This window comes from Gymnoscopelus microlampas (assembly GCF_963454915.1).
Source record: "Gymnoscopelus microlampas genome assembly, chromosome: 2".
Classification (NCBI taxonomy): domain Eukaryota; kingdom Metazoa; phylum Chordata; class Actinopteri; order Myctophiformes; family Myctophidae; genus Gymnoscopelus; species Gymnoscopelus microlampas.
In genome coordinates, this window is record NC_139939.1 from 19,356,659 (window position 1) to 19,382,129 (window position 25,471).

The 25,471-nt window shown below is 39.9% G+C and overlaps 1 protein-coding gene across 1 annotated transcript; it reads left to right on the plus strand.

The window, feature by feature from the left end:
- Positions 1-8,143: 8,143 nt before the first annotated feature.
- LOC311054351 (serotransferrin-like) lies at positions 8,144-19,076 on the plus strand (the record flags this gene model as incomplete). Its single annotated transcript, XM_084070245.1, has 15 exons — positions 8,144-8,233; positions 8,462-8,564; positions 8,840-9,037; positions 9,253-9,388; positions 11,928-11,983; positions 12,347-12,504; positions 12,684-12,834; positions 12,942-13,111; positions 13,354-13,450; positions 13,876-13,896; positions 14,102-14,266; positions 18,023-18,173; positions 18,277-18,347; positions 18,475-18,662; positions 18,870-19,076. The coding sequence occupies 15 exons, from the start codon at positions 8,144-8,146 to the stop codon at positions 19,074-19,076; spliced, it is 1,962 nt and encodes a 653-aa protein (XP_083926371.1).
- Positions 19,077-25,471: the final 6,395 nt, after the last annotated feature.

A 25,471-nucleotide genomic window follows, 5' to 3' on the forward strand; every position in this document is an offset into this window, starting at 1 on the left:
CATTCTGGTCAAACAGAGTCAGGGTGCTGATATTGTGCATGTTGGCCCACTGGAAACACTCTGCTACACCAGTGGGTCTACAGTTGGCGTCCAGGGACCCTCATGGGCTTCCAAATGGCCCCTTACAGGTGTGTAACTCTAAGAGCACTCTCAGAGTTATGGGGGTTGTGGAAACCACTGTGCTACACTAAATGTAACAGAGCCTTCATTAGTATCATTGGTAACACCTGGGAAGGAAGTGATAATATGGCTGCTGTGCATAGAGCCTATTTTGGAGTGGATACATGTGTCCAGGTGCCTGTCAGACAGTCAGACAATGCTGCTCTACAATGGTCTACAATGGAACAAAGGGGTGCAGCCAAAGTCAACAACGCCAGTGTTGTAGTGCTAATTTTAGAAGTGAGGGAGTGCACCCCCCCTCCATGATTAAAAAATGTAAGAAAAATAAAAATGAAAACATATTTTTCAGCAGTTAGAGAAGTGAGGGAGCGCCGCTCCCCCGCGTCCCCCCTCCACTACACCCCTGAACAGCGCCCTCAGACCTGACGTGAGATCTGAGCGGGCCGCACGCTGAAGTCACGATAGATTGATAAATGCCGAAAATTGTGGTGATTTGGTCTACACCTCGTTGATAAAAGAGGGCCATCAGGGGCGCCGATATTTGTGAGCTCTACATGCATGCATACCTTGATGCATGTGTTAAAGGGATAGTTCACCCAAAAAAATCACTTATTTTCTATCAATTACACACCCCATGAAGCCTTGAATTCATGAAGATCTTTTAGTTTTTGTCACATTCCTAAGCCAATGATTTGATGACAGGCGGAAAGATGCTAGTGTCTCTGGTAGGAGACTCAAATTCAAGGGCGCCGATATTTATAAACACCTGCGGGTGCCCAACATGCCATACATGCACGCGCGCAGCGCGCGTGCATGTATGGCATGTTGGGATTTTACAACAATGAATGTCAACTCAGACTCACTCATGACTTTACCGACCACGACCACCACCAGCAGCGGAGCTGGCTGTGCTATCCTCCGCTTCCTCCTCCTCCTCCTCCTCACTTTGACTGTGCTGTTCGCCTCGGCGGGTTTGAAGAAATTTAGTTTCTGCTGGGTGAATCTCTTCTTTGCTGAAGGTGCTGGTGGCTTCATCTTGCTATTAGTGCAGTAAAGGCAAGCCTCTCTCTCTTAGTTTGTGAACTTTGTGTTAATTTACCTGCTAGGTGAAGACTGTCTAGAGCCGGCAAAACGTAAACAAATGGGAGCGCGCTGCAAGTACGAGCGGCTGCACGTTGACTGCGAGTATGAGCGTGTGCACCCCCCCCCCTCATACTCGCGCGCGGCACCCCCCCCCCACCAATGAGTGGATCTCCGAGTTAGACAGCTAGTAGCTACTGTAATGGTTATGGTACTGTAAATCCGGGCACCCACCACTACTGATTTTGAAAAAATAAAAAAATAAAAAATAATTTTTTTTTTTTTTTTTTTTTTTTGTGACCAGCACCCAGTGGGTGCTCCTCATTTCAGGTGGGTGCTTCAGCCCCGAGGCACCCACGGTATCGGCGCCCTTGCTCAAATTTGACACTTTGTGTCTCCTACCGGAACCGTTGCCGCTCATCAAATTAATGGCTTAGGAATGTGTCAAAAACAAAAAGAATCTCCATGAATTCAAGTCTCCATGGGAGTGTGTAATCGATAGAAAAAATGTCATTTTGAGGGTGAACTTTCCCTTTAATGTTGTCCCAGGATGTTCTGACAATTTATTCACATTGGTTGACACGTTCTGGATCTTTTAAATAGGTTTCAGTGTAACAATAATATCATGCTTGTTTATATTGTACCACAGGATATAAATACATTTCTTAATGTTAACATTGATCTACTTTGAACATAACCATCCTTCAACTGTAATTTCAATCACAATACATATTTCGTTCAGATTTCAACAATTACAAACATACAAAAGTGTGAATAATCATTTTTTAACAATGGAGAGGCGCAGGTAAGAGTCAAGAACCGAACCGAGATACAGAATAGAAAAATAAATCAAATGTTTAGACTTATACACAATCTATCAAGAACAGTCTATCACTACTTGTGAATAACATGCAATTATACATCTATCACCAATGAGTGTATTGGTGAATTAATTAATACATTAATTTCCATTTCTTGTATCGACCTATCCCTTAAGAGGGGTTATAAGGCACCAATAACACAATTATAAAAAAATACATTTACTTCTCAATAACTACACTGCATGGTAATGCACACAAAGATAGGAAAACATTGAAATAAATAATATATGTAACAAAATAAGAGCCACATTGAAATAATATGTAACACAAAGGGTCAAAACAAATCACATTACGCTCACCCAAAAAATAACGTATTTTCTATCGATTACTCACCCCATGGAGACTTCGATTCATTGATATTCTTTTGGTTTTTGTCGCATTCCTAAGCCAATAATTTGATGACGAGCAGGGGTTCCGGCACAAAGGAGACTCTTTGTGTCTCCTACCGGAACCCCTGCTCATCATCAAATGATTGGCTTAGGAATGCGAGAAAAAAAAAAATCCATGAATTCATGTCTCCATGGGGTGAGTAATCGATAGAAAAAAGTCATTTTGGGGGTGAACTATCCCTTTAAGAGTTTTCAAAAATAGCAGACGTATAAGCTCGCAGTGTGGCACGAAGTTCACAAGTTCAAATGTATGTCTGCTTTTTTCTGCTTTTATTTGAAGTATTAGCATTTTGATTGTGCTGCTATTGTATTTAGTCATCTTCCTTTGGGAAATGGTCCCAATTCCCAAACCAAGTTGCACTTTGTGCAACAAGTTGGCGCCTAAATTCCCCCTGCGGGATCAATAAAGGTGTCTGTCTGTCTGTCTGTCTGTCTTTTCACCAATGAGCAGGTGTCGCTACAAAGAACTTTAATTACACCCCAGTAACCCTTACCCATACATAGTAGACTGTAACTATTATTAATAACTTTAATAACACCTCAATAATAACCCTGACATATTCACTGTAATTATTATGAATATCAGCGATCCAGTGTTTCAAATCAACGAAAACAATACGGAGTTCTTCTGATCAAAGTCAACCATTATTGATCTGTTGTTGGGTAACTGTGTGTGTGTGTGTGTGTGTGTGTGTGTGTGTGTGTGTGTGTGTGTGTGTGTGTGTGTGTGTGTGTGTGTGTGTGTGTGTGTGTGTGTGTGTGTGTGTGTGTGTGTGTGTGTGGGCAGGCTATGATGGGGGCATATTTGGACACAGTGTCACAGCAGACAGTGGCTGAAGGTATCTGTACAAAGGGCAATTCAAAAATGGCCCTTGTCCAAGTCCTAACCTACCCCATGTCCTAACCTAACCTACCCCCTACCCCCCCCCCCCCTCTCTCTTTCTTCTTTTGTACATATTTTTCACTCTTCATACCAGTAACCTGTAAACTGACTGTATGACATTCTGTATAGTAGTGTGTATATCTGTCTGTCTCTTATATGTCATCATGATTTGTGTGCATGGGGATCTCATCTTAAACAAGCTAAGTGCTTAACTGAGCTATCCAGTTTAGTAGACCTTGTATTGCGAATTTGTACTTACATGTACTGTTATGTACTGTCATGTACTGTTCTCATGTCTTACTAAATAAAGTACATCAATCAATCAATCAATGTGTAGCGTCAGACCAGTTAATCATAGCTGGTCTAAAGCATTCAAACCCCATGTATTGAGAAGAATCAGTGTTGTGCAACTTACTTGCGACTGCAGCAGCATGATTGATATTTGACTGACTGGGGTCTTTGAATATATCAAAGCAGGTGTTACATAAACTCCAGCTTGTTCAGAATGCTGCTGCTAGAGTTTTAACCTGGAACAATACATTTGAACACATTAGCTACTCCTGTTTAATCTTCTCTTCACTGGCTCCCAGTGATACAAATTATTGATTGTAAAGTGCTTTATTATTATTTATATTTTTGGAACAAAATGCCCCAAATCATGAATGCAGTGTCCGCTTGCCGTGAAACGCCTAGGAATAAATGGCCCAACTTTCACATTGGTCTATTATAGCGCCACCAGGAGGCCACAATAACGTACCTGACCTGGCGGAGACCTGTGCTCCGAGGAGCACTTTTTCTAGTTGTTGTTAGCGGCGCTAGCCGCTCTATACCTTTAGGTATAGAGCGGATCCTGCTCTATACCTGACTTTGTCCGTGTCCGTCAACGTTCTGATTGGTCAGGTCCGTCAGTGTTCTGATTGGTCAGGTCCGTCAACGTTCTGATTGGTCAGGTCCGTCAACGTTCTTATTGGTCAGATCCGTCAACGTTCTGATTGCGTCAACAAAGTGATTGGTCAAGCTTCACATGACACGTGGCTATAAACACATTATAAACACATATCGATGACACATTTTTAAATCTATCAATGGCTTAGCTCCTTCCTCTGTTTCTGAAATGCTTGACCCATACATGCCAACCAGAACCCTTAAATCATCTGACAAAGGTCTCCTCACTATACACTGGATACACTCTAAATCAAGTTATGGTGCTTTCAGTCACTAATGCCCCACTCTGTGGAATTCTATACCAGCTGATCTAAGGTCTGTTACAACAGTGTCTTCTTTTAAAAGCAAACTAAAAACCTATATCTCACAAGCTTTCAGCTAGGTTCGGAGTGTGTAGTTAATCTTTAAAACTGGACTTAATTGTATTAATTCATTCTTACATGTTAATCATATGTAATTGTGTTAATTTTGTGTCATTGCTGACCTTTGCATTTTCTTGTCTTTATTTTTATTTTCTTGTCTTTGTTTTTATTCTTTGAAGCACATTGAGTCTGCATTTGTCGTATGAAATGTGCTTTATAGATAAATGACTTGACTTGCTGTGCTGTCTAAGGATAAGGATAATTCCTTTTAACAGGTCGTTCATGAAAGTCCTTGCGGTCTTGTTTCCAATGAGAACCTGTGAGCAATTAGGGGTTAAGAGTCTTGCTCAGGGACAAATTTCTTTTCACCGACACATATGCTGGCCTGGCCTGGAATCAAACCGGGGGCAACCAGGGTCTCTGGCTCCCAAGGCGGGCTCACTAACCATTCAGCTATGGCACCTGAATTCCCCCTACGGGATCAAAAAAGGCATCTGTCTGTCTGTCTGTCTGTCTGTCTGTATTTCCACCAACGAGCAGGTGTCGCTATGTAACATAGCGACACCTATAATTAATAACTTTAATAACACCCCAGTAACCCTAACCCATACATACTAGACTGTAACTATTATTAATATGTTTAATAACACCTCATAATAACCCTGACATATTCACTGTAATTATTATGAATATCAGTGATTATACTTTATATATACATTATACTGAGATCTTCTGATCAAAGTCAACCATTATTGATCTGTTGTAGGGTAACTGTGTGTGTGTGTGTGTGTGTGTGTGTGTGTGTGTGTGTGTGTGTGTGTGTGTGTGTGTGTGTGTGTGTGTGTGTGTGTGTGTGTGTGTGTGTGTGTGTGTGTGTGTGTGTGTGTGTCTGGGTGTTTGTTTGTTTGTGTGTGTCTGCGTGTTTGTTTGTTTTGGCAGGCTATGAAGGGGGCATATCTGCCCCCCTGTGTCAGACACAGTGTCAGAGCAGACATTGGCTGAAGGTATCTGCGTAGCGCCAGACCAAGCAGATATAGTGGCTGAAGGTATCTGTGTAGCGCCATACAGAGCAGACAGTGGCTGAAGGTATCTTCAGGGACCAGACAGCAGGATGAAGATAGTTCTGTGGCTGATTGGGACCTCTCTGCTCCTGCAATGTCAGTAATTTCTTTGTATATTTCAGTTATTTGACATATCTTATATCCTGTGCAATGTTTTTATTACGAAGCATAAAAGGCAAACAGAAATGTATTTTTAATTCTTATAACCAATATTCAATGCCAAAAACACTATTAAATTGTTAATTCGCAATTATTAGTGTGACAATTAATCGTCAACTTAAATGTGTAATCGTGCCAGCCCTGGGGGGGGTTTCTTGATAATGACCGATGAGCTCTATAACCGATCAATCAAAGACTCAGAGCACCTGCTCATATCATAACAAACACACCATGTCAGTTGGTCAGTTACAGCTAAACGTTGTCAAAACAATGTTTTTGAAAACATTTGAAGTGAGAAATAGACGATGCAGTAACCGAAAATGTATTCTATTTGATGAACACTTCCTTGTTTGATACTTTAAAGTATATTTTTTCATGCCAATAATTTGGTACTTTTACTCAAGTAGGCCTACATTTTGAAGGACTTTTACTTGTAACAGAGTATTTCTATATTGTAGTATTGTCTGTCTGTCTGTCTGTCTGTCTGTCTGTCTGTCTGTCTGTCTGTGTATCTGTCTGTCTGTCTGTGTATCTGTCTCTATGTCTGTCTTATTTACTGTCTGTCTGTCTATCTTATTTACTGTCTGTCCGTCTGTCCGTCTGGCCGTCTGTCTGTCTGTCTGTCTGTCTGTCTGTCTGTCTGTCTGTCTGTCTGTCTAGTGTCATCATTGCTTCTGATCATTCTATTTTAGCTATTGGTTGTACAAAGAAATGTATGATTAAGAAAATGTCCTCACCTCTATTTATTTCAGTGTGTGTGTGTGTGTGTGTGTGTGTGTGTGTGTGTGTGTGTGTGTGTGTGTGTGTGTGTGTGTGTGTGTGTAGGTGCGTGCGTGCGTAGGTCACGTTTTGTCACACTCCTGAGACAATAATGTGATGACCAGCAGAGACTCAAGAGTCTCTAAGAGTTTCCTACTGGGTATCCTATAGACCGATGACCCGGTCATCAAAGGCGCTGTAAATTCAAGCTATTATTATTAGTGTGGTTGCTTGAAAGGGCAACTACACTAATAATAGTGCTTGGGCGACTTTATTCCATATAAACTTTATTTTGCAGCGCTACTCCTCCCACAGTTTTTGCGGCACACACTTGCTAAGAAATACGTTGTATAGTTTAATTGATATTTATTTATTAGTGATTTAATTTTCCCCATTGACTTATAATGGGAAAATGCAAAAACCCCCATTCAAGTATTTTTCTCTCGGACACTGTAAGGGTTACAGTTACAACACTTGGAGGGGAGGTTCATAGTCCAGTGGCCTACATAAAAAAAAAATACACCTGTTGGACTCATGGTGGCGCTATAACAGCCCACTTTACGTTTCGGCCTATAAATCTTGAACCGAAGGCCGTAGAATAAAAATATTATTATTATTATTATTATTATTATTATTATTATTATTGTTATTATTATTATTATTACTAGTCCATACCCATGGGGGGATCATGCAGATGAAAGAGTGTTCACAGTGAACTGCACAGAGCCATGTATTAGGAAACCCTGACCAAACTATGACCCTTCTATGTTTGATCAGCCCACGTTGACGTTTTATATAAAAAACAGTAGGCTATTGTCACTAAACCAGTCTGCTGTGCTAATTTGGAGACTACCAAAATCCAACATGAATCTTTTCCTTACTTCGTTGATGCTGGGAAGCCTTGGTAAAGATGATTATTTTTTAATTATTATTATGTCCTTGAAACGTTCCTTTTTTTGTACATAGTGTTATCTTTTTCTGTATTATTTGTATTGATATTTGAACTGTGGTGCCACTATATCCTCTTATAATTTGACAAACCTCTGTAGTCGTGTAGTCGCATGTGTAGTCGACAGTGAAGCTGCCCGGTTCCCCTCACTGGCTGAAGCACCTGAACTTAACTGCGAAGCCCGTTTCTCAATTTAATAAAATCTCAGCTTTTTATTAGCGTTTATGTGTCAAACAATGGGAGATAACGTTGCCAGGTTTCGCGCGAGAAACACGCAGCAAGGTCTGTACTTTCGCCTGGGCCCTTCATCGGGCCTTGGGTGCTCATATCCCCCTACGGGTATGGTCTAGTATGTCTATGAATTGAATACCAAGGCCCTCATTGGAAACAAGTCCGCAAGGACTTTCATGAATGGACCTGTTAGACAAAGTATTTTAAATGTAATTGTGCTGTTTTACATTTTTTGCCTAATAAAATATTCAATCAATCAAAACAGCGTCCGTGAATACGGCTCCCACTCACAAAGTCAGATGGTGTCTGAAATCCAGCCAAGAAATGGTCAAATGTGCAGCACTCGCTGCACAAGATTCTTCATTCGCCTGTGTGCATAGACAAAACTCTATCGGATGCATCGAGGCAATTAAGGTGAGAACTAATCTACTTAATAGAGATCGGCAACTACTGCCACTACCATGATCCAATTCATTTTGTCTTTATTTTACGCAAATATTCTACATAAACTGACCTAGGCAAACGAGGACCAGCATATTTCATCGACTGTTAATACCAAAACTACACTGGTTTAAAAGAGATACATACCACACAATTAAAAAATCATCATTTACCAAGATGATAAATATCTCTTTCTGACAGGCTGGTGAAGCAGATGCCATCACTTTGGATGGAGGTGATATCTACACAGCTGGATTGGCTCCTTACAATTTGCACCCCATTATTGCTGAGGACTATGGCGCATGTAAGATTAGTAACTGGTGCAGCAAGTAGTTCTCCTAATCATATCTTTGTTGATTTTCTTTCTACTTTACATATGTATGTATGTATGTATGTATGTATGTATGTATGTATGTATGTATATATGTACAGTATGTATGTATATATGTATATATATATATATATATATATATATATATATATATATATATATATATATATATATATATATATATATATATATATATATATATTAATCATCGCTTTAAAACTATTCATGTGCCCTCTGCATACAACTAGCTTCGGCAGACACCTGTTACTACGCTGTTGCTGTGGTAAAGAAGGGGGGCACCGTCTCCAGCATCAATGACCTCAAGGGAAAGAAGTCCTGCCACACAGGATTAGGAAAGTCTGCAGGCTGGAACATTCCCATTGGAACTCTATTAGCATTGAAACAAATCCAGTGGTCAGGCATCGAGGATAAAACTGTGGAGGAGGGTGAGAGGTCGCTTGTACTTTAAAACAAGACTGTATGCTTTGAGTTCCTCCAATGTTGGTCAATCCAAGTTTCCATTGTATTAAAGAGGTGCATACATTATCAATGTTTAGACACTGTGTTAGAGAGGTGCCTATACATTATCACTGATTACATTGAACTGTAGGAATTATGTCTGTCTGTCATCTCCTTAAATTAAATATGACTGGTTTTGTAGCGGTGAGTGAATTCTTCTCGGCCAGCTGTGTGCCAGGAGCTGACCGTAGTACATTGCCCAACCTCTGTCAGCTTTGCGGGTCCGACTGCTCCAGGTCACACTCCAATCCTTACTATGACTTTTCAGGTGCATTCAAGTGAGTACACGTCCCTCCTCCTTGTAACATGTATGTTGTTTACCTAATTTAATGAATTCCACTTCAAAGCTGCATTACTGACACGACTGCGGAAAATAATATATTGCCTTGCCAAAGAGCTTCACAATAAATTACAATATAAAACAATAAAGGTTAATTTTCAGGTTACTTTATTTGAGCCCATAGGTAGAACACAGACAATAGACAAACATGATACACTGCTCAAGTACAGAGACATTATCTTATCTGAACAATATAGCCTACAATCTGGGAGCCCATTCAGTAAAACAAAGTATCAATAATCCTTTATTTCACAACCTCCTTTTTTGTGTAAAACCGGAACTTGGGTTTTGCTCCTCCCCTTTCTTAGTCCACTTTCTCCCGGGTGCTTCTGTGTTTATTCCTACTAACAACAATATGACATGTTTAAGGCAGTAGTGCTGACAGATTCTGCTAAGAGATTATATCATATTTCTATCTTCCAATTTTATTTTTTATTTTTCATCTCACTGTTGAGGAGGATCATAGTACTACTATCTAGTAGGAATTTCACTTCCTACAATGTTGCTACAGCTGCGTTGTACATGTTGTCCATTTGACAATAAACGCCTTGAACTTGAACCTTGAACTAGTATTTGGCCTATTCATTGTGTAATGATATTATACAATAATAAATTAAATTATGAATTGGTTGAAATAAAGACTAGAGATTAAGAACCCCAGATGATGATAGTGAAGTGCCAATTTAAGGTCTTTTAAGACCTTTTTAATACCTAAGAAAAATAAAAGAAATTAAAGAAAATGTATAGCTGGAAGCAGCAATAAACGGGTCTGAGGCATGAGAGGCAAAAAGCGATATGCAACAATAGCACAATAAGACGTACAAACAGAATAGATTGAACTTGAGACAAAGCAGCCCATGCAACTAACAATGAAATGAGCATTCTCAGCAGCTGAGCAAAGTGCTGAGGGATTGTGGCTAGCAATCCAGGGTTAAGAACATTACTCATGGACACCTCAACCCATGGCCATAGACAGGAATCGAATCCTCAACCTTCGGACTCACAGGCTGTCACACTAGTGATTGAGTTAAAGGAGAATTTTGGACTAAAGCTTTATTACCTTTTGTATGATGTTATGATATCTTAGGATGAATGGTACAGTAGAAACATTTCATAACTCCACCCCTGGTCCGCCACAGCTTAAAAGCCCTCTAAGCTGCCTCATTCACTAGAATGGGGAATCTCACTTACAGTTGAAGCGGATAGGCCTTAGGTTAGATCACATATTTGAATAGCTTTTATTTTATTTTTTATTTTTTTTTAGATCTGATGTTCATAGTGACAGAACACTATGCAAAAAAACAAAAAAAAAACAGAAGTCTCCCTAGACGAGATTGAAATCTCGAGATTGAAATCTCGTCTAGCAAGACTTCTGTTTTTTTTTTTTTTTTCTTCTTTTTTTTGGACAGTGTTCTGTCACTATGAACGTCCGATCTCTCACAAAAAAAAAAGCTATTAAAATATGTGATCTAACCTAAGGCCTATCCGCGCACCTTTTTAAGCTGTGGCGGACCAGGGGTGGAGTTATGAAATTTTTCTACTGTACCATTCATCCTAAGATATCATAACATCATAGAAAAGGTAATAAAACGTTAGTCCAAATTTCTCCTTTAAGGCTTCATCCAGCCTGACGGTGTCTGTTGAAGATCACAGACTATTGCCTTCTGCCATGAACCGAGCCCCTGTTTCACTAAAACTAAGATCAGTGGTTCACAAAGCATTTATCAATAGAGAAATGTGATGTCTCCTCTGTACCAAAACTAGTGAAAGTAGACGATCTACAAACTCACAAAGCGTTGCTAAAAAAGTTGTGAAATTTAGCTGCAAGCAGCGATAAGCGGGCGAAGAAGAGAGAGAAAGAGAGAGAGACACAGCCGACCCCCCCCCCTGTTCTTGTACATATATTTTTTCCCCCTTTTTTATTTTTTTGTTGTACATACTGTTATTATTTTTTTCTGTTTTTCAGTTTTTTTATTTTTGTAATGATATTTGAACTGTGGTGCCACTATATATGTATATGAATTGAATACCAAGGCCCTCATTGGAAACAAGTCCGCAAGGACTTTTATGAACGGACCTGTTAGACAAAGTATTTTAAATGTAACTGTGCTGTTTTAAATGTTTTGCCTAATCAAATATTCAATCAATCAATCAAAGAGAGAGAGAGAGAGAGAGAGAGAGAGAGAGAGAGAGAGAGAGAGAGAGAGAGACACACACACAAAGTGATAGAAAGAGACAGACAGACAGACAGACAGACAGAGTGATAGAGAAAGACAGACAGACACTCATGGACACCTTAACCTTAATGCCACTAACGTTTTGTCGGCATAGGTCCAAAGTACATGTGTAGAGCGTTTCACGCAAATTGAGAGGTTTTTGAGAAGGAGAACCTGCTCTAGTTCTCCTACCTAGTTCAGTCTATCTGTGCCTCATATGTCTACACCCCCATTGAAACTGTGTGTCGACCTGTCCCATAGGTGCCTGGCAGACGGAAATGGAGACGTCGCCTTTGTCAAACACAGCACTGTTACTGGTCAGTATTCAAACATTTTCTATGCTGATATGAAATAACAGCAGCATTAATTCATATAGAAGGCTCTTATAGAAGGCTCTTCTAGTCAATCATGCCTGGAATGGGTCAAAAGGATGTTCCAATGCTTTTTAGCGGCGCCAGCCGCTCTATATCTGACTTTGTCCGTGTCCGTGTCCGTGTGTCCAAAAAACAAACATTGATGACAACATCAATACGGGGCTCATCAAAGGCGCCGCTTCCTTCACACAGGGTGTGATTTTTTTATAAGATTGCAGAATAGGCCATCATCATATTATAGGAAAAAAAAAATTATGTCTTTTTATTTCAAACATAAAAAAGAATTAATGGTGTACCGTTTTGCAGATGGACAGAATTATGAGTTGCTGTGTAAGGATGGCACCAAAGCACCCATCGAAAACTATAAGACCTGCCATCTGGCCAAGGTCCCGGCCCATGCTGTGGTTAGCCGCAATGACCCAGAGCTGGCTACTTTAATTAACACTAAACTCACTGCTCTCCAGGTAAGACATGGCCCACCCAGATAAATATGTTAATTGATGCAGTATTGCTGCAGATATGACGGAATAAGCAATAAGGAACAGTTTTTAGATTCGGTCTTTAGATTTGGTCTTAATAAAGAAAATATTTGTCAGACGTTATAATGCATAAAATAACTAAGAACTTTCTTTGTGACTTTCAGGGTCTTGACCCCTTCTACTCTAGTGATTACCAAGGCAGGGACCTGATGTTCAGCGACTCAACACAAAGACTGGTGAAGCTGCCCCCATCTACAGATTCCTTCCTGTATTTGGGTGCCGAGTACATGAGCACCATCCGTTCCCTGAAGCGAGGTAAGGGTAGACAGACAGACAGACAGACAGACAGACAGACAGACACACACACACACGTTAAAAATGCATTTTATTTTATTACTGCCTTCTTTGACTTTGCTTTCCAGAGCTGTCCACAACCACTTCAGGCACACCAAGCATCATATGGTGTGCTGTGAGCCATGCTGAGAGGGGCAAATGTGACGAGTGGAGCCTCCTCGGTGAATCTGTTGACGGCTTTGCCGTGGTCGAATGCCAGACAGCCCCCACGGTGGATGAATGTCTGAAGATGATCATGGTAAATTCTTACAAGCTTACAGACATCCAGGTTAATAATTTGGATATTCAAAAATAGCAGATCTACAAGCTCACAATAAGTTTAGAAAATTGTTGCAAAAATATTTGGAATAATCATTTTAATCTTTTCATATGGGTCCCTCGCACAAAATAGTTTCAGATGGGGTTCCACAGCCAAATATATCTGAATTTGGGGGTCCTTGACATGAAAAAGTTTTGACAACCACTGTCCCTGCTTCCTAGCGGGGAGAGGCTCATGTCATGGCTGTGGATGGAGGACAGGTGTACACAGCTGGAAAATGTGGTCTTGTTCCTGCCATGGTGGAGCAGTATGATGCAGGTAAAAGGCTAAATAGAAATAGCCTGTAGACATATAAGAATACAGATATTTTATTATCATTCTAAAACATGTTTTGCGTGAAACAGTGAGATATAGTTATTGATCAGTCTCACAGCATCAGGAAAGAAGGAGTTCCTCAGCCTGGTGGTTCTGAACCTGAATCTGTGTCACTTCCTGCCTGATATAGCAAACATTTAAGGTGGTCCCGTCCATAACGTGTTGCACAAAGACGAGCCAAGTAGTGACAGTTTATATATCAGGGTGTGTGTGATGATGGTGTTCAAGGTGGAAGTGAAGGTCAAGAAGAGCAGGCTGATATTTCCACTTGCACACGTACAGTATAGTGTACTTGTAATATACTGTACTAATATGATTCTCTTCTACATCAACACTGACACTGTTCACATCTCTAACCCTCTTCATAGGGCAATGCAGTAATACCGGAAGTGGTAAGTACACCTGAAATCATGACTCTGAGGAAGATCGCAAGATAGAAACGTCAGTCATTTCTTTTTGTACTTGCACCTGAATAAAAGGCTTAAACTGTCGGAGCTGCTCCAGTACTAACAGGGCTTTGAGAATCTTCTCTCTCTATTTATTATTAATTAACATTAGTCTTCTAATCCTATCTCCTATTCACTTCATCCACAGTGTCAGCATCCTCTTTCTTTGCTGTAGCAGTGGTGAAGAAGGATTCTGGGGTGACATGGGAGAACCTGAAGGGCAAGAGGTCCTGCCACACTGGCCTTGGCAGAACTGCAGGCTGGAACATCCCCATGGGCCTTATCCATGACCAAACAGGGGAATGTGACTTCAGTAAGCAGTTGTGGAATTGTCACCCACACACTCTAGCTCTGTTTCTTGCTGTCTCTCATTTAATAGCATTATTAAAGGAGTAGTTCACCCAAACAATTAGTTATTTTCTATCAATTGCACCCCCCATGAAGCATTGAATTCATGGAGATTTTTTAGTTTTTATCGCATTCCTAAGCCAATAATTTGATGCCCGGCGATCTCTCCACACAAAGTGTCTCCTTTGTGTCTCCTACCAGATACATTAGCATCTTTATTTTGGCTCAAATGATTGGCTCAGGAATGTGACAAAAACTAAAAAATCTCCATGAATTCAATGCTTCATGGGGCGTGTAATTGATAGAAAATAAGTCCTTTCTTGTGTGAACTACTCCTTTAAATATGCTTGCCATTTTTATATAAATTAGCTTAACGGCATCATTTTGTCAAAACCTTCCAGGGTGCTCATATCTCCCACAGTGATTTGAAATATCCAGTAATAATAATACATTTCAAAATAAATATTATGGTTAGTTATAGATTATATTATTATTATTACCCTTATTATTATTATTATTATTATTATTATTATTATTATTATTATTATTATTACCCTTATCATAATATTAAGTATGTATGTTGTCATGTGTTTTTGTGGTAGCACTTGCTATGCATCCCATGTGTATAACGCATTATACACATATTTATAAGGCATGGTAATGCTGATCATAATCCTTTATAATCATATTTATAAGAGCTTATAAATAACCATAATGTTCTATAACCATAATCATAACACATTATAAAGCTTCTTATAATGACTTATAAGTTCAAGTATGAATGCATTGTATTATGCTTATAGCACGTGGTGATTAAAGTTATAAATATTCATAATGTATAATGCAATCATAACACATTATACAGCATGTTATAATGACTTATAATGTTAAGTATTATAATACTTCATAATTGCTCCCCAGTATGTAAAACTTGCTATGCAACCCAAAATGTATTCTCATAGTTATAATCCATTATAATCACAGTTCTAATGCATTATAAGTGATAATAGGAACACAGTGGGGGCGGGGCTTAAGCAATTGCAGCCTGTCCCTATTGGCCGTCTAAGTCTACCTAGCAAATTTTGAAGGTATTTGACGCTGGGAACCAGAGTTATGGCTGTTTAAAGCGCAGCCAATAGGAACACAGAGGGGGCGGGGCTTAAGCTATTTCAGCCTGTCCCTATTGGCCGTCTAAGAGTACCTAGCAAATTTCGTAGGTATTTGACTCTGGGAACAAACGTTATGGCTGTTTAAAGCCCAGCCAATAGGAAGACAGAGGGGGCGGGGCTTCAGCAATTACAGCTCGTCCCTATTGGTGGTCTAAGTCCACTTACCAAATTTGTACTCTGTAGCATGCTGCAACCTCGAGTTATGGCTGTTTAAAGGCCAGCCAATAGGAAGACAGGGGGGGGGGGCCTTCAGAAATGACAGCTCGTCCCTATTGGTGGTCTAAGTCCACATATCAAATTTGTACTCGGTAGCATGCTGCGAACTCGAGTTATGGCTGTTTAAAGGTGAGCCAATAGGAAGACAGAGAGGGCAGGGCTTCAGAAATGACAGCTCGTCCCTATTGGTGGTCTTTGTCCACATACCAAATTTGTACTTGGTAGCATGCTGCGAACCAAAGTTATGGCTGTTTAAAGCCCAGCCAATAGGAATTGTAGATTACCTATTTTCACTTCCTGTTTGGAGTTGAAGTTTGACGCTTCGCCACGGTCACGCTGTTTTACGAAAACTCAAGCTTTTGATAACTTTCATCGTTAATGTCTTTTGTGTACTCTGAGCGAATTTGAAGCGGATCCGACAATCCGCCTAGGAGGAGTTCGTTAAAGTACAACCCGTGAAAATGGCGTGAAATGCACTATAAATCCAAAATGGCTGACTTCCTGTTGGGTTTAGGTCATGGCTCCAAGAGACTTTTTTGTAAGTCGCGTCATGATATAGGTGTGTACTGATTTTCATACATGTAGATGAAACCGTATTGTGGGGCTATTGTGTAGAGGGCGCTATTGAGCCAAAAGGCCACGCCCCTTTTTGAGACGATTAAAATACGTAATTTTTCGCCACTTGTGATGTGTGTGCAAAGTTTTGCAACTTTTTGAGTACGTATTGCCCCTCAAAAACGCAATTCATTATCGGGAAAATAATAATAATCATTGCAGTTTCAATAGACCCCTTAACAGACGACGTCACACTGGTTGCAAGCGTCATACTGCGCAAGCGTCAAACCCATTCTATCAGGTCTCGCTAGGGCGCGCAGCACTAGCCAACACACAAGAGGGGTTTGGGGTGTGCTGAAACCAGTGCACCCCGAAACAACAGGTTGAGAATTGATTGCATGAAACAATCACCTGTGCATCCAGTCTCAATGTTGGTAAACAAATAATTGGTCTATAGGGCTTCGCACTACTGTGCTCGGGCCCTAATAAGGATTAAAACAGTGATTAAAATGCAAAATGACAGTGAGTATAAGGCATTTTAGACATTATAATACAGCATTATTAAATTATCTTAAAGTAACAAATGGCCACTTATAATAACTTATGATCATAGTGAAATGCATTATAACAGCAATCATAATGCATTATTACAGTGATTTAAAGGGTCTACACCATGAATTTTAACTTTTTCTTCTTTTTTGTGTGTTTTTGGTCTCCCCTACCTCTCTTCTATCCTCAAAAATACCCCAGTTTGAACACTCAGGCTTTGACAGCAAATCTGGGGTTTTCTGTAAATTGGTCTAAAAACAGGCCAAACTGATTTGGTCCCGCTAGTGACATCACTAGCGGGACCAAATCAGTTTTCCAAATCAGTTTTCAACAATTTCTCCCCCTTTTCAGTTCCAACCCCCCCCAAAAAAAAAGAAAAATCTTTAAAAAAAAGAAGACATTTTTCTTATTTTTTTCTTTTTACTTTTTCCACACAGAACCAGGAGATAACATGCATACAAACTGGCTCAATAGCGCCCCGTGCCAAACAGGACAATGTGGTATTGCAGGTGAAAGTGCTTTATAAGCCAGAGAGAAGTTAGTTGGAATGAGTATATCTGAGGCTTGATTTAGGCTCAAACCTTTTGAAAAACGTTTGAGGGACATAAACAATATGATATTAAATATTATTTATTTTTTTTAATTCATGGTGTAGACCCTTTAAAGGCATTTTTTTTAAATAATACCACCTTATAAAATGATCATAATGTAACACATGTTCACTTTATATTAACTTATAATCACAGTATAATGCCTTATAAGTGATAAGGCATTATAAACGTGATAATAAAGCCTCATCAAATGATCATAAAGTAACAAATGACCACTTATAATAACTTATAATCGTAATATAATGCATTATAATAATGCATTATAATAATTATGACACATTATAACAGTGATAATAAAGCATTATCAATTGATTATAATGGATTATAACTATGAGAATTATTTTGGGATGCATAGCAATTGTTAACAGTTTGGCAGCAATCATGAAGTATTATAACACTTGATACTTATAAGTCATTATAAAATGCCTTATAATGTGTTATGGTTATGGTTATAAAGCATTATGAGTATTTATGAGCTCTTATAAATATGATTATACAGGGTTATGAGCAGATTATAATGCCTTATAAGTATGTTCATGATGCGTTATACACAGGATGCATAGCAAGTACTGCCGAGTGATTTATCTCAGCAACAGCCTAAGTGTCTGCTCCTTTCTTAAGATAACTTCTTCAGTAGTGGTTGTGCTCCTGGAGCTGCAACTAGCTCTGCACTTTGTCGGCAGTGCATTGGCAGTGGTAAAGCTGTGGGAGACGATTCCAAATGCAAAGCCAGCGCTGATGAGCGATACTACGGCTATAACGGGGCCTTCAGGTAAGGGGCGCCAGGGCAGTTATGACCTGCTTAAGACTAAAAACTACTTCCTCACAATGTTGTGCTTAATAAGTTGCATTCCTTTCAATTGTTAATGGTATAGATGTCTTGTTGAGAGTACTGGAGATACAGTTGCCTTCATCAGACACAGTACTGTTCCAGATAACAGTGATGGTAAGAGACTGCTAACCTCTGCTATTTCCCAAAACAGTCTTGTTTCTCCCAACCTTACCTTTTGTTTACTCATATAACATGCGTCTTTAACTCTTTTTCCACTCGCATTGCACCTGCTCGTATCAAGGCAATCGTCCAACATGGGATTCGAGCTTGAATATCAATTCTGATGATTACCGGCTGATCTGTCCTGGGAAGGCACCCGTTCCAATCTCTCAGTATGAGTCATGCCACCTAGCCAAAGTGCCAGCTCACGCTGTGGTGACACGCCCAGAAATGCGAGATGCGGTAGTGAGCATACTCAACGACCAGCAGGTTGGTATCAAACCAGACAGAACTAATCTTGAGCTCACACTGTTGAAATGTTGGCATTACATATTTGTAATTTAGGGCAGCTATGAGCTTCATTACATGGATTTTCATTGAGATATTTTTTTAATTAGATTTCACCCTGAAGTAGACATGAACTAAATCTATAATGACTAACACTGAGCTGAATGCATACTTATTGTTTATGTTCAGGCCAAGTTTGGTGAAACCGGCACTGATGATTCATTCCGAATGTTCGAGTCTGCTGGAGGAAAGAACCTTCTCTTCACGGAAAAAACAAAGTGCCTCCAGGAGGTAGAAAGTGGTTCAGCCTATGATACATTCCTCGGACCTGAGTATATGACCGCCATGAAGTCCCTAAGGCAATGTGGCACTGCATCAGGTTGGTATTATGGATAAATATTTGCAGGAGAGGTATTCAATTTCTTACACAAATTTACCTGTACATACACTTTTAAATCAATTATGTAGGAATTCCCATTCTAATTCAAATACGGCACGTTTATATTATTATTACATTATGCAAACTATGCACGCACACGCACACACTCTGAATGATAGCATTTCTGTTCTGTCTTCTTAAGTCTACATTTTATGTTCTCCTTTCCCACTAGATCTGGAGAATTCATGCACTTTCCATTCCTGCCAGCAAAAAAACTAGTTGAGAAAAAGTGACTCCGTCTGATTCGTGCAAACTACCTACACTGGACCCCACTGCTTTTTTTCTAGAAACATAAACACCGGTTGAACTTATTTTATGATGTTGTATGAAACTCCCATTCTTTTTATATACAACAACACTACTCCCAACTTTCTACGAATGACCATGTTGTACTGTTCGATAAAAACAACATGTTTTCGACTGAAAAAGGTGTTGCTGTGTTCAGTTGAAAATAGGTTGTTTCTGTCGTACCATACGGCCGTGCGACAAAGTATACAGTACATTATCCTCAATGCCTGAGGTGATGACAGTCTCATATGCATGTAGGTACTTTGCTTCACCCTTCTCAAATAAAGTATACTCAATTTCACAAACTATTCTATCACACATTATTTTGACTTTCATTGTAATGCCTCAAGTAAAACTTTTACATTTGGGAAATGTAAAAATGTAATATGTGGGCGCTCGGGTGGCACAGGGCTAAAGTTCCTGCCCGGATGGATGGATGGATGGATGGATAGATAGAAATCATCTTCCTTCAATCCTTCAAGTCCAAGTCTGTGAAAGATGAACCAAGTGTAAAGTATATTATTTAGCCCCACGAGCGGTGGGGCTTGGGTGGCCGTGTTGGTTGGTTGGTCTGTCTGTCTGTCCATCTGTCTGCACATAATTTTGGCCCAATGGCCTTTCCTTTGGTGACCCAATGGTCCTGTGTATTCAATTCATCGAGACATTGAGGGTGCTTTCACATATGTCCCCTATGAGCACTCAAAACGCACTTTAGTAGAGCAGTTTGGCACTAACAACCGTGCACTTTTTGTAAGAAGGCTGAAACTTTCAGCGTAGTTAGTAAATACCATAACATAAATTTCCAGACGGGGAGGGAAGTCAGATTTGACCTCTGAGAGGTCAAATCCAAGATGGCCACCAGTCTACTGGGTCTAAATGTCTAAATACTTTTAAAAAATACATTTAAGGCGTTCTTTCCAACTAAGTTGGGGTTGCCCATTCATTTGATGATATGTTGGAGATTGCCAGAACCCAAGAACATACATTAAATCAAGGTCAAGGTCAAATTACATAGTAATAAGTATATTTAAGCTTTGACAGTGGGTACTGCAATATAGTGGAACTGTTGTGTGCCAATGGGAATAATACAAAACAAATGAACAGATTAAACCTATGGTGGTAGTCTATTTTAATACTAAATTCACAGTAAATGACAATAATCAAGGTTCTAGGCTTCTTTATTGTCACATCTTCTATACAGGAAAGAGAAAAACAAGATCATCTCAAGAAAGTTGTGATAATGATAATGGTAATAATCAAAATTTAGCAGTCTCCACAACAGAGGCACAGTGCAGTACATTTGAGTGCAGCTTTGGCACACTTGCATCGTCCAGTACACTCTTTCGTGCAGCGACAGTGGATTAATTCATGGCACGATTTGGATGCTTCAGAGAGAGTGGTCTAAAATGGTTGCCAACGAGTTGTTTCCTTTGTCCAGCCCCATTCAGATGGCTATGGCATCTCTGGTTCCAGTACCAATGCCTGGTTCCAGCAGTTTGCCTGGTACTTCTTTGTGAAGAGCTGTTTCCTGGCGTCATTCACTTCCATGCACTCACTGGTTCGGTCATACATGAGCAGCACAAATCGCTCTAGCAGGAACATTGATCCTTCACTGACCTCACTTGGCATCTGTAGGAGTTTACTGAAAGCCTCATTCACCTCTGGGAATGACTTCCAAGTTTCCCAGGCAGTCTTCTTTCCTCTGCCAGCAAACGCAGATACAGTGTCACACCCGGTGAAAGCGCAAAAGACTGGGAGAGTCAGACACTGTGTTGGAGTCATTGTGGCAAACATTTCATGAACAGCTATGTACCGAAAGCTTGATCAAACACCAAAGGCAACACACAGCTCATCAGGACCTTTCTTGCTGAATGAAGCCACAGCCAGTACTACCACATCAATGGTCACCTTCTTACACCCCTTTGGCACAGTATCTCCCCCCTGCAGAAGCAGACAAGTGTCAGCCTCCTCTTGCGAACATGGGGCAAGGCAGGCCAAGTTTGAATCAGCAGGAGAACTGAGGACTCCACTACCATTGGTTGCATAAAGTTCCTTGCCCTCTGCTAGAGGAATGTTAATAAATTAATTGTCTGAAACAAATCAGGTGTGTAATTGTTGGTGTTGCCTATATAAGAGACCATTGATTGTTACACTGCCATTTGTTGATTCTAAGGAAATCCCTGCATTTTTTGGCACATTTTTACCTTGACCTCGACCTAAATGCATTTCCTTGAAATCTGGTGATCTCGAAAGTATTACCATTTGAAAAGGCATCCCCTATTTAGTTGGAAATGAATGATACTTTAAACGTTTTTCTACTGTGTTTGGTTCCAAACTTAAGTTGGACTAACGGCCATTTTGGATTTGACCTCTCACGGTCCTCAGAGGTCAAATCTGACTTCCCTCCCTGTCGAACGACTTAGGCCTGCAGCGCCGTGCAGGCAGACACACACACGGCGAAGGAAAACAGACAAATGTGAAGCCACAGCCACGCATGCAAGAGGTTGCACATGAACTCTGTAGCCGTACTGAGGCACTCCAACACAAACACTCTGACATTAAGCTTCACACAACAAATATGAGCACCACACTGCTGTTTGTCCAAAACACACAATATCTCCTCTCCCACCGACGTCATGTGTTTATTTATCGACAGCCGTATAGGGTTGGGACACATTAGGATGTTAACGGTTCCGGTTCCTTACCGATTAACAGTTCTGGTTGCGATTCCTGGTTCCTGTGTGTGTGTGTGTGTGTGTGTGTGTGTGTGTGTATATATTTGTATATATATATAAAGATGATTATGGGAGGTGATAATTAGGAATTGGGAGGAGAAGAGGTGGGGAGGAACACAACATTGAGCAAGATATGGCCATTCAGCATGGGTTCAAGCTACAGTACTGTGCCATTGCTCAGAGATAACAACAAGAACAAGAAGAATGCAGAAGTAGCGCTTATAACCAATAGTTGGAGTATTTCCAGTTTTCAGTACTTTTACTCTATGAAATGAATACCAAGGACCCCAACGGCAACAAGTCTGCAAGGACTTTTTTGGACGGACCTTTTAGACAAAAGTATTATTAATGTAATTGTGATGTTTTACATTCTTTTTGCCTAATAAACATGTCAATCAATCACACCACTACATCTCAGAGGCAAATATTTTACTTTTACTCCACTACAATTATTTGAAAACATTAGTTAGGCTACTAATTACTTTTTAGACTTTGATTATTATCGCAAAACACACCAACCACTTCAGCCCTATATATTTCGGCCATTTGAAAATAGCCAATCTACAAGCTCACAATGCGTCGCGAAGCGACGCATTGTGAGCTTGTAGATACGATTTTTTTATACCATTTGAACTTGTGAAATGGGACACTCTGCATGATGAGTACTTTTACTTTTAGTACTTTAAGTATATTTTGATGTCAATGCTTTTGTTCTTTTACGCAAGTAAATTTGGAATTCCGGACTTTCACATGCAGCTGAGCATTTCTACATTGCAGTATTGATACTTTTACTAATAAGTAAGAAATGTGAGTACTTTTTCCACCACTGGAAACGCTACTATATGTATAGTTCCAAACATTGAATCCTCATAATGGGCGAGAGAGGTATGATGCGTAATGCATCCCACGCATGATACCATGATCAACCACGTGATTGCGTCACGGCGAGATCAAAGTCTGTCATCACTCTCCATTTCAACAAGTCTAGGGGGGGGACATATCTAAATTTAATCCACTCATATCATAGTAAGAAGGAAGATACCAAATTTATTCCTGACATCATGTGGAGCGATATCCCACGTTTGAGGTTTCAGCTGTAGGGGAAAAGACACACACGGATGCATTTCATGTAGCCGCTGAATAGAGACCGGATTTGCATTGGCTTGTGTATACATTCAGTCCCATTGTTGTGTATTATCCTGCAATCCAACACCACAGAGAGAAGTCATACAAACATAGAGATAATCCACAAGCTCTCCTATAGCCCATTAAGACCTGGAACGCATCGGTGTCATTTTTTTATTCGAGCTAAAAAAGCATTATTTTACACGTTGGCTATTCAAAAATAGCAGATATACAAGCTCGTAGCGCGGCACCGAGTGCCGCGCTACGAGGTTGTAGATCTGCTATTTTTGAAAAATCGTGAAAATGTGTGCAAAAACATTTTTAACTCAAATCTCTGGGGGGTCCCTGGAACTAAATGTTTTGAGATGGGGGTCAGCGGGCAAATACATATCATTTTGGGGGTCCTTGACATGAAAAAGTTTGCGCACCGCTGATATAGAAACGTATGTTTTTCAGAAATCTCTTAGGATTTAGAAGACATTTGAAGAATCGGCTTCAGGTCTTAATGGGCTAGATCACTTTCTAATCCTAAATTCATATGCTGACGGGGACATGAAGAAATTAAATTTGCATCCATCTGTGTTTTTGGCCCATGGAGGAAAGAGGTGTAAAGATTCGAGAGGTGGCCATCGCTCATCCATAAGATAAACACGAGGCTTTCTGCCATCGAAGATAATGGCAAAAAAAAAGATTTTGATCTAGCTCAGTGGGGGGATAGATAAGGGAGCACCTGGCAAGCGTCTACAGTCTTCTGTTCTGAATTAAATGATGAGAATGGGAGAGGAACAGAGAGACTTGAGAAGCATGGGGGGTCATGTGGGAAGGATGGATGCATGTGGGGGTTTGGTTAGATCTTCAGGCTCATAGCGCTGCACTCTGAGCTTGAAGATCTGCTAGTCATGAAAATGTGTGCAAATCTTTGAAGTTTTTTAAAGCAATAATTTTTTACTCAAATCTTTGCTTCTGGGGATTGTACAAATGTCTTCTAAATCCTTAACAGTTTTTTTTTTTTTTTTTTACGTATGTTGCTATTATATCAGTGGTTCTCAAACTTTTTCATGTCAAGGACCCCCAAAATGATATGTATTTGGCCGAGGACCCCCATCTCAAAGTATTTTGTTCCAGGGACCCCCATGCAGAAGCAAAGATTTGAGTTAAAAAAGTATATTTGCACATATTTTCCACGATTTTTCCAAAAAATAGCAGATCTACAAGCTCATAGCACGGCACGGCATGGTGCCACGCTATGAGCTTGTATATCTGCTATTTATGAATAGCCAAAGAAATCTAAAAATTACAAATTCTTTCCCTGTCTTAATGGGTTAATCTGTCTGACTAGAGGGAACATGACAAGACTCCTTAGAACAGGAGAGAACAGTGGACACAATCAAAACCACAATCAATTGACTTTGAAGCATCACTTGAAGAAAGAAAAAAAATACATTTTCAACACAAAATAGTGTTGTGTAGACATTGTTCTTTTGTCAGTTGAAAAGAAAAAGGTAAAAAAAAGCTTAAAACTGTTCAAATAAATGACAGTCTAGCGTTGAACACATTACTAAGTCTATAAGCTTCCATCAAAGATACAGCCTCCGTTTGCCCCTTTTTGCACATTATTATGTTCACGTCAAACTTCAATTTATCAGCATTGGTGGTCCTAAAATATTTATGAGCACTCACTCTATAATGTCCATGTTCAGTGTCCCATCTTGAACACTGTGCTGTCTGCAAATGTAATAATATGTCCATCCTGGTGATGGTGGTCCTCAAATAACCCTTATTTGCTGCGGTCTTCATGTTAAGAAGTTCGTCCATAAACCATCCAACTCCATTTTTATTGTAGAAGTTTTTTTTTAAGTTAAAATGTGAGGCTGTGTTGAAGGCAGACATTCCTTATCTTGTCTTGACAAAGGTCAAAGGACCTAAACATCCACAGATTAAAACCAGAGTTAAGTTCAGAGTTAAGGTTGTATTTTCTTAATCAAGTTTATGGGAACTAAAACGTTCCGTTTGCTGTCATCTAAAGGTTAGAGCTCATGAAGGGCAAGGCTTAGCTTGGCACACAGTGAAGTAAAAGTAATCACGCCAAATGCCAACTGATAGTCAAAAGTATTGTCAATGGACTTCAGCCTGCAAAACTTACAGGCCCGTCCCCTTCAAGTTACACCCATGTATGCCCCCCTTATCTTTCATACAGGTGTATG